General features: G+C 37.6%; 2 protein-coding genes across 2 annotated transcripts in view; one reads left to right on the top strand and one right to left on the bottom strand.

The window, feature by feature from the left end:
• Positions 1 to 4127, top strand: part of LOC106870344 (G protein-activated inward rectifier potassium channel 2-like) — a 16280-nt gene extending 12153 nt beyond the window's left edge. The window contains exon 5 of the mRNA XM_052968496.1: positions 3169 to 4127. Coding sequence (XP_052824456.1) covers positions 3169 to 3181 — 13 coding nt within the window. The 3' untranslated portion in view covers positions 3182 to 4127. The remainder of the gene's footprint in view (positions 1 to 3168) is intronic.
• A 9406-nt stretch (positions 4128 to 13533) lies between these two features.
• The window catches only part of LOC106882823 (heterogeneous nuclear ribonucleoprotein A2 homolog 1), a 4584-nt gene continuing 2283 nt past the window's right edge, over positions 13534 to 15834 (bottom strand). Inside the window, exon 2 of the mRNA XM_014933608.2 lies at positions 13534 to 13725. Coding sequence (XP_014789094.1) covers position 13725 — 1 coding nt within the window. The 3' untranslated portion in view covers positions 13534 to 13724. The remainder of the gene's footprint in view (positions 13726 to 15834) is intronic.

Raw genomic sequence — 15834 nt, forward strand, 5'->3', positions numbered from 1 at the left:
TATATATATATATATATATATATATACACACACACATACATATATATTTATATATATGTATGTGTTTATATGTTTTGTGTCTGTGTTTGTCCCCTCAACATCGCTTGACAACCGATGGTGGTGTGTTTACGTCCCCGTAACTTAGCAGTTCGGCAAAAAGAGACCGATAGAATAAGTACTAGGCTTCCAAAGAATAAGTCCTAAAGGCAGTGCTCCAGCATGGCCACAGTCAAATTACTGAAACAAGTAAAAGAGAGTAAAGAGTATATATGTATAGGCATGGCTGTGTGGTTAAGAATCCTGCTTTGCCACCACATTGTTTTGGGTTCAGTCCCACTTCACTGTACCTTGGGCAAGTATCTTCTACCATAGCCCCAGGCTGACCAAAGCCTTGTGAACAAATCTAGATGGAAACTGTGGATGCCCTGTGTATGTTGGTGTCCGTTTATCCCCCCTTCCCTCACCACTTGGCAACTAATGTTTGTCCGTGTAACTTAGCAGTTCAAAGAAACAAAGTAAAAAGCAAAAAGTACTGGGGTCAATGTGTTTGACTAAAACCCTTTCAAGGCGACGCCCCAGCAAGACTGCTGTCTAATGACCAAGACCAGTCAAAGATGAAACCTAAAAATATAAACATTTTGCAATTTTGTGCTGTTTAAGCAACACATCAAAGTGATTTGGAAATAAAATAAAACGCCAAATAAAAAGACTATATTTAGTTCCTGTTTCTACAGCTATATACTTTGTGTATGCCAGGGTGCTGAAAAGTTCCTGGCTTTAGGTAAAAGAAAGTACAACAGGATCAGTTGTGATTTTTGAGATCGTTGCCAGTGCCCCTGGACTGGCTCTTGTGCGGGTGGCACATAAAATACACCATTTTGAGTGTGGCCATTGCCAGTACCACCTGACTGGCCTTCATGCCGGTGGCACGTAAAAGCACCCACTACACTCTCGGAGTGGTTGACGTTAGGAAGGGTATCCAGCTATAGAAACTCTGCCAAATCAGATTGGAGCCTGGTGTAGCCATCTGGTTCACCAGTCCTCAGTCAAATCGTCCAACCCATGCTAGCATGGGAAGCGGACGTTAAATGACAATGATGATGATGATGATGATGATGATATTCCCCTCTCAGATTCACACATTCATTGCAGCAGTCCTTCAGTTTTTCTAAACCCTGTAAAAGAACTTGGAAGGTTGGGTCTCCAGCCAGGCCTTTCATGGTACCCTTAAAGCCAAGAACTTTTCAGCACCCCTTCGTATATACAAAGTGTGTGTGTGTGTGTTTTGTGATAAACTGACTGGATTGCCACAGCAGGAACATCCTCTATGGTATTTTCTGTTATATCAGTTATCTTTTACTTGTTTCGAGCATAGCTGTGTAGTTAAAAAGCTCACTTTGCAACCAAGTGGTTTTGGGTTCAATTCCGTTGTGCGGCACCTTGAACTGGTTTCTTCTACTAAAGCCCTGGGCCAACCAATGCCTTAAGAATGGATTTTGCAGACAATTCTATATTGAAGCCCATTGTGTGTGTGTGTGTGTGTGTACACCACATAAGATGCACCATTTTGAGCGTGGCCGTTGCCAGTACCGCCTGACTGGCCTTCGTAGGATTTTCGAGCGAGATCGCTGCCAGTGCCCCTGGACTGGCTCTTGTGCGGGTGGCACATAAAAGACACCATTTCGAGCGTGGCCGTTGCCAGTATCGCCTGACTGGCCTTCGTGCGGGTGACACGTAAAAGCATCCACTACACTCTCTGAGTGGTTGGCGTTAGGAAGGGCATCCAGCTGTAGAAACTGCCAAATTTAGATTGGAGCCTGGTGTTGCCATCCGGTTTCACCAGTCCTCAGTCAAATCGTCCAACCCATGCTAGCATGGAAAGCGGACGTTAAACGATGATGATGATGTGTATGTGTGTGTTCATGTTTGTCCCCCACTGTATGACAACTGATGTTGGTTGTTTAAGGGCCCAATAATTTAGTGGTTGGGCAAAAAGAGGCCTGACAGAATAAGTATCTGATCAATAATAATTCCTGAGTTGATTTGTTATAGTAAACCCTTCAAGGCTGTATCCCAGCATGATCACAGTACTGAAATAAGTAAACTATTAAACAAAAATATATGATACCTTAAATATAACCCCCAAAAAAAAGGAGTGGTTGTGTGGTTAGTAGCTTGCTTACAAACCACATGGTTCCAGGTTCATTCCCACTGCGTGGCACCTTGGGCAAGTGTCTTCTACTGCAGCCTTGTGAGTGGATTTGGTAGGTGGAAACTGAAAGAAGCCCGTCGTGTGTATATATATATATATATATGTGTGTGTGTGTGTGTGTGTGTGTCTGTGTCCCCCTCAACATCGCATGACAACCGGTGGTAGCGTGTTTGTGTCCCTGTAACTTAGCGGTTTGACAAAACAGACCGATAGGATAAGTACTAGGCTTCCAAAGAATAAGTCCTGGGGTAGATTTGCTCGACTAAAGGTGGTGCTCCAGCATGGCCGTAGTCAAATGGCTGAAATGAGTAAAAGAGTAAAAATGCAGTATCCAACTATGAAAATTATCACATCTTTCAGAGAATATTGGTAATTTTTTTTTTCCAAAGCCAATGGGGTACAGATTCCAGGCATGGTGTGGTGAAACACGCCAGTTGCAACAGCTTGGAAAAAAATACTTTCCAGTGCTTCTTTGCCATTAAACCTTATTTAAAATTTACATTATTACCTCTGCAGCCAGCCACGCTTGTGGCTGTGTGGTTGAGGAGCTTGCTTCCCAATTATGTGGTCTTGAGTTCAGTCCCACTGCGGCATTGAGCAAATGTCTTCTATTACAGCACTGAGCCAACCAAAGCCCTGTGAATAAATTTGGTGGATGGAAACTGAAAAAATGTGCGTGCGTGTGTGATCATTTATATGTGTTTCTCCAATAATTGCTGAACTACAAGCAGTGGCATTGTTATTTCCCCCATCAATGTATCCTCTGCTGACATTGCCCTTTCAATGTCTGAGATAAAAGATCCTTTATTAGAAATAAAGGTTAAGGTTAGCAGCAGGAAGGATATCTGGTCACAAAACATTACCTCAAAATCTGACCCCCCCCCCAAAAAAAAAACACACAAAACAAATGAATGCATGTAATCACTATTAACAGTCATACGATTTATTTTCAACAGGTTCTCAATATAACAGCTCCCAGGATGAAGAAAACTTTACCAACCACAGACAAATCTGGTCATCCATCACTGATTGAGACAACTCATTTTTTAGTCTTTTGAAAATTTCATTTTAACTTAGCATTTGAATTGAAATAACCTTCAAATCAGATGGATTGCTCTCTTCATTGAGGGCCAGCTTTTAGACATTAATAAATTGTCATTCCCTTTTATATTTTAATAATACTTGAGGGTGATGGAAGGGCAGAAACAAGGCCACTTGTTTATATATATCTTTTACATTCTGAATTTAAATTCCCCCCAATTAGATTTAGCTGTCTTATCTACCAAGTTTTGTTAAAATAAATACCAGCTAACTCAGTAGTTCTCAGCCATTTTTTACCTATGGACCCCTTCGATTACTATTTTATTCTTGTGGATCCCTCCTACACCCATTTAGTGTTTAAAAACTAGTTTTATAGATACATCTTTCAAAATTCCTATTTTGATTTTCATCCATTCATTTGTGTAGGTTTGAAATTGGACTTGCAATAAATATACCTAAAGCAAAATTTTTTTTCATTGACCCCTAAAATACTGTGGTTCTTCAAGTTACTACTTTACTTGCATGGACCCTGGTTGAGAACCACTGAGCTAATTTAATCAACCCTAACCCTTCTACTTAAATGTATGTTGTACCAATAGTGAAGAGAGTTTCTGCTTCAAAACTTCTCTCGTATATATATATATATATATATATAAAAGATGTGTGTGTTAATAGATAAATGTTATATTTCGATCTTTCCTACCTGAAAATGTAAATCTTTGTGCCAAGTGGAAATGAAACCCATTAAACATAATTCACAGAATGGTAGGCACTATAGCACCTTTGACATTTCAGGATATTCACTTCAAATTTCGCAAGTGGTGCTTTCATCCTTTCTTGAAGTCAATAAAATGAATACCTGTTAAGAACTTGACACCTACCTTTTCTTTCGTTTTTTTATGGTGAACTTAAACAATGGTGAAGGGTAATAATAAAACTATATTTATCTCCCTTGCACTGATAGCTTAAAACATCCTTCTGGCGGTCCGCGAATTTTTTTTCTTTTTTCTCACGTGAGTTCCGGACCCCAGTAATGAACTCAAATGATACAGCCAATCAGAGATCACCTTGACCTTGTTGCACACAAACAACTACGCAGGGGCAGCCATGCAGATAACGAACGATCAGATCCGTTCAGCTCTCAGATTATGCCTAGACACAAAGCCTAACATAACATTCGTGAATAGGTTAAAAACAACCAATCTATTGGTAAAACACACTCTACCAAGTAAACTCAAGACGAAGAACGGTATTGTAAGTCGACCGATCGCCAAGTAATGCCTTATTTTAGGAGACAAGTAATTAGATTTGCATCTATACCTATCATCGGATTTTGTTAGGTCTTCATATGGTAAAGATGTGGATGGGAAAAGTGTGGGTAGAGGGTGATGTGCGAGCAACCCTCTCCCCTAACTGTTTTACAAAGTAAACAATACAAATAATTACGCAGAGGCAGCCATGGTTGAAACAAGAACAACAAGCATTATTAAAAGAGGGAAGAAACATGGTCTGTCCTTATCCAAGTGACCTTATCTTATCGCCCATCACTTACGCGCTCTTAAATTAGTTTGATAGTTGAGTTCTGATTGGTTTTATGCAAATTGTTCATAACTGGGATCCGGAACTCTCGTGGGGGGGGAAAAAATTTCGCTGGCCTCAGTCTAATGACTTGAAACAATTGAAAGAAAGTGTAGATGGCAGAGGTAACTGAGTAGAGGAAAATATTTCTTGCATTCAGTTATCTCCCTTTACATACAAGTTGAAATACAGCAAGACTGACATTGATTCTTTGAATAGTCTCTAAAATAGTTATGTACTGGCGATCAATTAAATCAGCTACAATCCTCCCCAAAATCTATAGCCTCATACAAATTCGTTACTCAAAGGATTGTAGAACTGACAGAGCGATAAACTAAATAATGTCTTGCAAAATTTTTTTTTTTTTTTTTTTGCACTTCATTAAATTATACTCAAATACACTTAGCTGTCCATCCTTCCAGAAATTAGCAAAAGAGGTAGTAACTTAACATGTTATACGACCCATCCACATTTACCCACAACATACATAGACTCATCTGCAGATGACATTATAGAAATATCCTCATATCACAACTCTAATCTCATTATTGGCTAATGCAACTCCTTAATAACAGACACAGAGCACCAAATAAAGTCTCCTGTTTTCCAAAATAATTGAGAATAATTTACAACTAGCCATCACATTCAGAGCAACACACACGCAAGAAACAATCGGTATTCAGTCCTTTCAAGCTGTCAGTATTCTGATTTTTAGCTCCTTTCAATTTGTTCTGACACTCTTGCATTTGTGTGTGTGCCCCCCCCCCTTCTACCACCATTTGACAACCAGTGTAGGTTTGTTTGGCAAGGCTTTAAAAAATAGTTACTGGGGTCAGTTTGATTAAACCTTTCAAGTCAGTGTCCCAGTGTGGCTGCAGTCCAGTGACTGAAACAAGTAAAAGATAAACTGTTACCTATTGTTTAGTTACAAGTCATTCTAAATTAAACACTTATTATATCTATGACGGGCTTCTTTCAGTTTCTATCTACCAAATCCACTAACAGTTTTGGTTGGCCCAGGGCTATAAAAGACACTTGCCCCAAGCGTCACACAAAAGGACTGAACCCAGAACCCTGTGATTGGGAGGCTAGTTTTCTTACCACACCTGTGGAAATAATAATTATATAGTGTTAGGAAGATGATAGATTCCCCACCTCTACCTAAACTTTCAAGGAGTTTCCTTTCAGTCCATTTCTGACTGAGATTGAACACCCATCTTATAGCTTTATACCCACCAAACTATGGTTCCAGTGAGACATAGATTTGTATGGAATTACCTCCTCAGTATCAAGTTTAAAGCCTAATAAACTTTTGTTACTACCTTACATTCCTTCAGTAATGTGGAGACTATTGTGATTTCTGAGACATCTAACAGTATTATAGTAAGATCACCTACATATGCTGATATAACATCCTATGTTCTGGTTTGTGCAGAGTGCCCTTTGACAAAGTTTAAACAGTGGTTCTAGAACCAAAACATACAGGACTGGAGGAAGGGGACACTTTTGGACTGAACTAATTCAAAGCAGTTCCAAAATGTGGTTATCCAAAACCGCCAAGCAAGTGCCAAAGTACAAAGAAGTTACCCAACTTTAAAAATGGGATGAAGGTTGAATGCATTTAAGACAATCTTCATATAGTGAGGGTCAGAAAACTTTAGATTGACTAAATTTGATCAGAACCCCTTCTATGATGTATTGCATGGGGTAGTGGCTAGCCTGGATAGTACTGCTGATCTATGCAGCCCTGTGAAAAGCACCAACCTCTCTGCAAAAATTTGGTCAAAATAACTCTATATTTAGCAGAGGTTACTGACCTGAAATTGTCAGCCACACCCTCCCTCTTTTTCTCCATATCTTTCAACACTGCTTCTCCCCAGCTCACATAACAGAATTTTCCCACCCTGTTGCCAGTTGTGATGGATGTCTGCCAAGAGAGAAGCAAATAACATAAACATAAGGCCTATAGGTAAAAGCAGCCGAAGCCACCAAATCACCCTTCACACAGCCACTCAGTACTTCCTGTTTCTCAGCTGCCATTATTGACATTTCATGACACTTCAACTCTTCTGAAGAAAATCATGTAGCTTTTGAATGATGTCACCCATGGCTAGACAGGTAAGCCAACACTGCCTGAATGGACTGGAGCAATATGAAACGAAGTGTTTTGCTCAAGAACACAACAACCCCACCTGTCTACACAAATAAATGTAATAAGTGTGTGTGTACTATATATATATATGCACAAGTATGGCTCTGTGCTTAAGTTCACTTCACAACCACATAGTTTCACGTTCAGTCCTACTGTGCACTACCATAGCCCTAAGTTGACCAATGACTTGTGAATGAATTTATGAATTTGGTAGACAGAAACTGTGCAGAAACCCAGCACGTATGTGTATGCATAGTGTTTATCTCTCACCACTTGACACTGGTGCTGTTTTGTTTTGCAAAAAGAAAATGAGAGAATAAGTAGCAGGTTTAAAAGTACTGAAGTCGATTTTCTTTTCTTTTCCCTGCTTTCTCAACTAAAATTTTTCATGTGGTACCCCAACACGACTATAGTCCAATGACTGAAATAAGTTAGAAAGGAAGAGAATTTAAAGAGGTAAAAAAAAATATATATCAAGCACCTTCTTAGTGTATTCCCATTTTTGTTGATGTGTGTGTGTAAGGACATAGCATGGTCAAATGATCAAGAAGCTTGCTTCAAAATCATTTGCAATCCATGCAAGCATGGAAAAGTGGACGTTAAAACTATGAGGATGAAAAACTGTACAAAAACCTTTCAAATGGATTGCACCTGCATTTTAAAGCCACAGCCTTGTCATGCGTTGTTATACTGAGAAAGAGAGAGAACAATAACAAAACAGAATAGGTGAGTGAAACAGCAAGAATATGATGGAAAAGGTAGGGTTATTTGAAACGGAGTTTAGAATGGAGTGATTAGTAATAGTAGACAAAAGCAAGGATGGGTGATGAGATAAATCCAAAAATAAGGTGATGAATGGAAGTGATCCAGTGGAGAGTGATGGCTAGCAGTACGGAAAGAAATTAGTGTATTTGGATAGGGGAAGGAATGGTAATTCGACGCAGTCTTTATATGTAGCTCTAGTGAAGGGCAATTCTGTCAGGGTCGCGAGGATGACTGCATAGTCAGCACAGTTGGTAGGGAGATGAGAGATGGAGGGTTATGAGTGGTAAAGAGACAGGCAAAAGAAAGGGGCTGGCGATAGTCCATGAATAAGCAAGAACCAGAAAACGTTTGCAAGTTACAGAAAACTGCTCCATCTCTTACAAGAAGTAGAGTTAGACGTGCGGAATATCTTACAAAAACGTACGCCCAATTGATAGGGTAGTGCAGAGGGGAGGCAAACAAATGCGATATAACTTAACAAATGCAGACGTGTATGTATGTGCGCGCGTAAACATTTATTCACTCGTTTAATTCTATACATACATGTGTATTTATTTTTATGACATAGTACGACCAAATAGTTAAGAACGATTCGCAATCGCGATGTCTGACGTATGCCACTGCACGGTATGTCGGGCAAATGTCATTTACCATAGTTTCGGATCGATCAACATCTCAGGTAAAACTATAGATAGGAACTGTATTGAAGCCCGCTGTATCTTTAACGGCATTCAATCGATGGATTGTATCGTTAATTCAATCCATCTTTAATTGTATCAAAGGTTCTGCTTTGTCAGTGTAATTACTGATTTCTTCCTGAGAATCAAATTAAGAGCATACGTGTTTGAGGGACACTCAATCATTATCTTGTATATTACAATGGTGTAGGGAGGTCAGTTGATGGATCATCTGAATAATCATCAAAACTGAAATCTGTTACTTTTTTTTTTTCGCATTTGACTACACAGATGCGTCTGTGTGATGCAACTACTTTATTTTAATTACTAATTTGTCTTTGTTAAAAATATAACCGATCGACAAAAAAAAAGGATAAACACACAAAGACAAGAGAGGGAGAAACGAGAATTTAAAGGTAGTCCGACAGGTTGATAGCAAATGGAAAACCATCAGCCATCACATTACAAAACAGGGCCGGGATGTCAGTTATACAATAAAACCCTAAACAATAAAGCTTAGGGAGCCGGAATTTAAATTTTAAACAGGCAAGCTGATTGGCTGAAAGAAGAACGCCTTCTGAACCCGACGCGAACATCTTCCTCGCCAACCATTACGATATGGCAGAATTATATTTTAACTACGATAATTGAAAACCAAATGAATAACCAGCAACGAATTAATTTTATTTCTTTCAAACACACGCATGTGCACACACACATACTAGCTCGACCTGCTAGAAATAGCAGCCAAATATCCCTTGATTAAACCCTACTGTCTGAGAAAAAAGTTATGGACAGGTTAGAAAACGTAACCAAACTACATTAGTCACGTCTAGGACTAACAAGGAACCAGACAGATGGTGGTTTTCCTTTTCTGAATGTCTATTACAAAACAGCGGCAACTTTAGATCTTTTGTCAATAAACATACTGAATCTGGTTGCATATCCTTCATGGATATTAAGTCATTCATTAATATAGTTTATTTAAAAACCGAAATTTAAAATATACAAAGAATTTTCAAGATTAAAAAATACAAAAATACTACCTTAATGAATAAAGATGGTGAAAAGTTTTGTTTTTTAAATATAGGATTGAGTCATGTAAATGCGTTGAGGAAAAAAATATTTAACGCTTCGAAAGGAGGACAGGACACGAGTCGAAAATTGTAAATTCGATAGTTTTACATTCCCGCAATAACCTACATTACTGTCTAATAGCTATTTGTGTGCGTGTGTGTCCCTTTATTGGCGGAAAATTTTGATGAGATGGTATTTTAGCAGAAACTGCTCCAGCTAAGTCTTAGCTAATTAAAACAAACACATAACGGTTATATACTGCTACATCAACCATTGCATTGTTGTTTAGCCCTGAATCAACCACAACAACGAAAAACAAAACAGTTCAACTGTGACTAACCTATCCCGTCATTTTACTGGTATCTAGGACATAATCTAATAAATGCTTTTCCATTTAAAACGCTAAGAAATAATTTGGCTGTTATTTCTTAGATCGGGCGATCTTTCAATAGCGTTGGTTAGCCTGTTAGAAATATCAGCCAAACTTCCCTGAACTCACATCGCACAAGCTTTAAAAAGAAAGAGCAAGGACACAAAGACAATGTAGTTCGGTATACAAAAGAACTAGAACAGTTTGATCATATTTCTGTTTGATGAGAATTGACTTGAGCTAAAGCTTTATTCCATCTCTTATATTATTAGTTTTGTAACAATCTTTTGACACATGCAAACACTATTTAACAGCATGTGTGGTGGCTAAAATACAATTTCTATATATTTTCAAAGATTGATATGCAGATGATTATGAATTAAGTTGTTATATTAACGCGAATTAGGAATATCACTATCCCGTCATAGATGGATGAATAGAGCTAAAATAAGTATAAGACCTAACAGTACCATAGACTCCAATCCATTTGAGATCACCGAGTCTGGAATTCATAATGGCTATCTTCACATTTAGCGTCCTAAATGATCTTTCATTTCGCCGTTTTAAAAGCATTCGAATGTAACAAAACTAGGACTGACAATGAAAGCCAATTTAATAACTCATTTGCTAATTAATAAACAGCTTATGTTCTCTAATTGCTAATACAATTTTTTTTCTCAAAAGCCTTTCGCCTACTACCAATATACATCATCTCTATTCAAACTTTAAAAACTTTACGATATTCCAGTTCGACTTTCACATTTTATAACTGAGATTTCGCTAAGTTATTTTGATTATTGAGCAGAGGGAAACATGAAACTATAAAATAGTTATTTTAAGCGTTGAACACAAGGTCGCCTCCATAAAACCTAGAAAAAGTCAGACTACAGACAGACTGTTTCCTTTCCTCTTTCCCGAATTTCGTATATAGATAGGCTTAGTGACCACTGATTTTGTTTCTACATAACTTTCTTGATGCATATTTCTTTTAATGAAATTTAGCAGATATGTTTTCGAAGATACACACTAAGATTATGAGAAAATAGTTTTTCGTTTTACAATAATTTAAGCAACTTGCAGATCGTGTCCACCAAAGCAGTGACTCATTTTATCATAGCAGTATCACTCACCAAACATGTTTTTGTCTGTCAAAGATATCTTTATCTACGTCCAAGTTTAGCACCCGTAAATTAGCAGCAGCAGCATGAAACCCTAATAGCTGACAGAGATATATAAGTACAGTTAATCTACACCTTAGAAAATGTATCTGCAAACTTACATTTAAAAAAATCGTTAAAGTTTAGTCGGACGGGGGAGTTCACACTAAGTCATATCCTTAATTATTTTAATTGCAATACAAAAGAGAATCTGAATCCGAAAACACTCGATTCTTTTCAAAGACTGAATTTCATTAGAAATATTATAATCAGGAAACTTAAGCGTGCTCATAACAGAGCAATGAATGAAACGATATGCAGTCGCTAAAAAAACACTCGTTCTTCATGTGAAATTAGATGAAACCGATTCAGAGTTACTTTCGTTCCCCCACAGCAACTCGCATCCATGTCGCTGCACTGCGGACAACAAACGACCGCGTTCACAAACCAGCAGGAGAAACTCCGTGGTGGTTTGGCAGCTATGGAACGAGTTGAGCGCTGTTGGACTGAAGTGTCGAGTTCAAACCATTCTGTAAGAAATGCGCTCTCAATCAACCAACAGCTTTCTATCATGATTGCTTTCAAATGATTAACACCGAAGCTCGGAATAGTGGATAGATAAAGAGCTTGGCAGCGGTTTCATATCGTGGATTTTAAATGTTAGACACTTCCTCATAGACAGGCAGTCATTTCCTTTGTATTAACACATGTAACTGCCCCAAAAAGTTTTAATTACCTGCTGACTGAATTGTGAAGAAAATTAAAAAATAAAATACTCTGACAACCCCTACCATCTTCAATGAAACGTGGCAACCCAAGAGTATATTTACAGAATCTGCTCAGTTTCTCCTAACTTAAATGATGCAGTTCACCTTATGAAACAATGTTCTTTCTCACTTCTGTTCCACGATTTTCGCTTGTTTGGAACCGAAAAAAGAAACAATTGTAGAACGTCACACGCCTAACACCATAATAAAGATTAAATACAATCTGACTCATCAGTTATAAATCGATGGCAACTAACTTGAACTAAGGTACCATGTGTTGCGTTTTAACATTGTTGACCTAGTTCAGGTAACGTCAACAAACATCAACACAACCACAATACAGCAAGCATTCCGCTCCAGTTCCAAAATGTTTTGTTTCAGTCACTGGACTATGGCCATACTGGCGGGGGGAGGGGGGGGACTACCGCCAGGAATTCTTTAGTCGTTCAAATCGACCATGGTACTTTTTATGCTTAGGGCATCCCATAACTCAAACCACTAGTTCAGGGGAACGTAAACAAACCAATACCCGTTATCAAGCGATGATGGGGGTGGGGAACAAACACACAACGGGCTTCTTTCAGTTTCCGTCTACCAAATCCAATCAGCTTCTGGTTGACCCAGGGATATAGTCGACACTTGCCCAAGGTGCAGCAAATGAGACTGAATCCGAAACCACATTGCTGCAAAACCAGTTGCTCAACAGCCATGCTGGCGTCCGTGTACAAGGTTAAAGGCGATTTAAAAATTAAATCGAAATCGCACACGAAATTGCTAGAAAATCTAACAAGATCTTTTGAGGAAACCACAATTGCTATACACGGGTTTGTGATCAGAGCCATTAAATGACGAGTAATACATTGCACGAATTATGAACACCGTTGTTTCACTCGGGGTCAGTGAAGTGATACAAAGCAGAGCGGAAATCAAATCCACGTGGACCGATCTTATAAACACAGCAATGAGATCTCGACTTTATGGAAATCCTATAAACTCGATAACATATTCGTTTTCCACACTTGTTTGTTGTACCCACCAGGCTGGTTTATTATTTTTTTTTTTTTTGTTCCCAGGTGGTCTTTATACTAACCGTCAAAATTAGGCCGGATATTCTGAAAGCATGTCAGGGCAAATTCTGCTTTCTTGCACGAGAAAAGTTTCAGTCTTTAGAGAAGATTCGATCCACTAACACAACAGCTCACAAATTTGTGGCAAGCTGTTACGGCTAAAAATTACAATTATTGTTGTCCAAGTAGATGCTTGGAAAATGCAATATATCAACTCCAAAAAGGAAAAGAAACAGCGCAGAATAGTTTCCCACGAGCTTAATGAAATACTTTTCCGACCATTGCAGAAGTCCAGTGACAAAGGGTGATGCTTCAATTTGTCAATCAATTACAACAAAACAGAAAGTGGGGTGCTAATCACCTAGTCTCGCTGAATGAGTTCTCAAAACAGTCCTTAGAGAGGGTCATTGCAACTTTAATTTCTTTTAATAATTTACGAATGAATTTCAATCACTTTTGGTCACTCATTAAGGCGTGATTTTCATAATTTTACTGGTAACTTCATTAGTCACGTTGTCAAAAAATAGATTATTTGGATTAGTTTGTTAGTATTTTTTCACTACCCTCTCGAGACAAATATAATAGCCAGTGAGAAAGGAGTCAACCAGCTAACATAATAAAGAAAAAATATGAAATAACGAATACAGAAATAACTTAACAAGAATACGTCTTATATTTACAAGAAGATGATTTTAATTTTTTTTTTTTTTTTTTTTAATTTACATTTTTGGTTTGGAAAAAAAATATATATAAAAAACTTAGGGGTTAGGGGCGACCCCTGGCTGTTTTCACAACTGTTTATAAATGGGGAATATACAAGATCTCCTTTTTATGTCTTCCTCCCTTTCAATTTTGAAGTTATCTTAAAAATAAAGATTAAAAAATATATATATAATGTATACATAAAATAAAACAAGTTCATTAAGAATGTTGATGAAAGAAAGTTAAATTTTAAGGTGGTGGTGATGGTGGTGAAAGAAGGGGGGGGGGTATGTGAGTGGTTGTAATTCATTTCAATGACGTTTAAAGAAAATGAGCAGTGATCAGCTCGAAGTGGGTCGATTGACCTCATGCCATGAGGGATGTAAAACAACCATAGACCTCAGAAAATGACAAGTTTTTAAATCTTAACGATACTATTCATAAAGGCACAAGATGCAAGATTTACAAGGGAAGTACCTAAGTATTATGCTAAGAATAAGTGTTTGTGAAGCTTATCCAGCTTCGAGGTAACACACTATACTGACACGGTGACGAAGTGCAGTATTGGCCTAATTAGTTCCTTTGGCAGCAATCTGAAAGGCATTGCGAAGTCTTAACAGTCCCCCCTCAGGACTGTTTCCAAATGTCACTTCCAAGTGAGTACATGTAGTCAATATTTTTAATGTAACGATTGCATCAGGTTGTATAACATGTTCATAATATAGATCGATGTAGGTTATATATACCGACATCGGACATTTGGTCAATTGTCAGTGAACGAAATATACACTCAAGAATCGACAAGGCGAAACAGTCATTACTTACTGACTGGATTTATACACTGAATTTGCCAATAGGTAATAAACCTCAAATTGGGTCGCAATTTTATATTTCGCGATGTAAAAAATTTGGCTATTTTTTAATTCTCAGATAAAGTACGTCATTACTTCTCTCACTGACCCTCCCATGCACTATTTAAACCAAAATATCCGGCGTGATTAAAAAAACACACGCTAGCTGCAGCAAGTGACTGAACTACTTACTATAACAAAAGCAGCCAGACCGGCTCTGAAACCATAAATGTTGCTTTGTATGTGCTGAGAAATAAAATAACTGGATGGACTTAAAATTTTCTTTCTGGTTAAACAAAAGAACATGAACATCATTACAAAATGCTCCTTCTGAGCTTTTGTGTGTTAAGGTCATTTGGCAAGGTAACTGAAGGTTGATGGGGGTATTTAACAAGGTTTTGGCAGTGAATGGAGCGGGATTTTATTTTCAAAATGAGTTCGATGAATTTAGCTAGCAATGGAAAGTGGGCTAAGAAATTAGTAATCTAGAGTGGCTGACAGACAGGTTTTTTGTTCAGGTGGAGGAGGATTAAGGATGGGAATGAAGTGTGAAAAATTCAAGAAAATATATATAAATACATATAAAATATTACGTGTTTCTTAAACAAAATTACTCTTTCATAGTACATTTGTAATTCTTAATTACTAATTATAGTTGGCCTAACTGAAAGATATATACATTATCCTATCGGCAACATCATGCCAAACTGTGTCAATCACTCATCCCACGCCAGCTTTTCTAAGTTCTATTTCTTATGAAGTTAATGAACTGAATGATTTCATCCCTTTACTATATTCTAGCATTTCTGCCGTGAGTGATGTAGTAGCCGGCAGAATACCAAAAGGAAAATATATGTGAGGATATGGACAGAAGAAAGCACATCGTTCGTTATAAGAAAGCTGTATTATCTTAGAACGAAACTAGGCAAGCTGCTTCCAGGGTTATTGTGGCAGTCACACGTAACCATATCCTATTACAGAAAACTTATAAGCAATTGTAGAAACCTGAAAGGATTCAAAGGAAAAAAATAGTATTTAAACTTTAAAATTAAAATTATAAAACCTTATCAAAGAAAATGGAACTGCTATTCATAACATGTAGGCTTATGGGACAAAAGTTGTTTGTTTCAAAATATGTACATGAGTGACTTTAGGGGATAAATGTGGGGGCATATCATGAGAATAGGGATTTGAAAAAAAGATATATCAATTTTTCCTTTCGTTCTCAAAGAAAAAATTTAATATTTTTCTAGGACGATGAAAAAATCATTTTTCAATCAGTGAATGATTTTGATAAAAATGAAGGGGGGAGAATTTGGTGATTTTTGTAAAATTGATTTCAAAATGCAAATAAGCATTTTTGCTCCAAAAATGCACATTGTCCCTTATAACTGCGGCAAAAAAAAAAAAAAAAAAAA

The sequence above is a fragment of the Octopus bimaculoides genome, chromosome 6 (assembly GCF_001194135.2).
Source record: "Octopus bimaculoides isolate UCB-OBI-ISO-001 chromosome 6, ASM119413v2, whole genome shotgun sequence".
Taxonomy (NCBI): domain Eukaryota; kingdom Metazoa; phylum Mollusca; class Cephalopoda; order Octopoda; family Octopodidae; genus Octopus; species Octopus bimaculoides.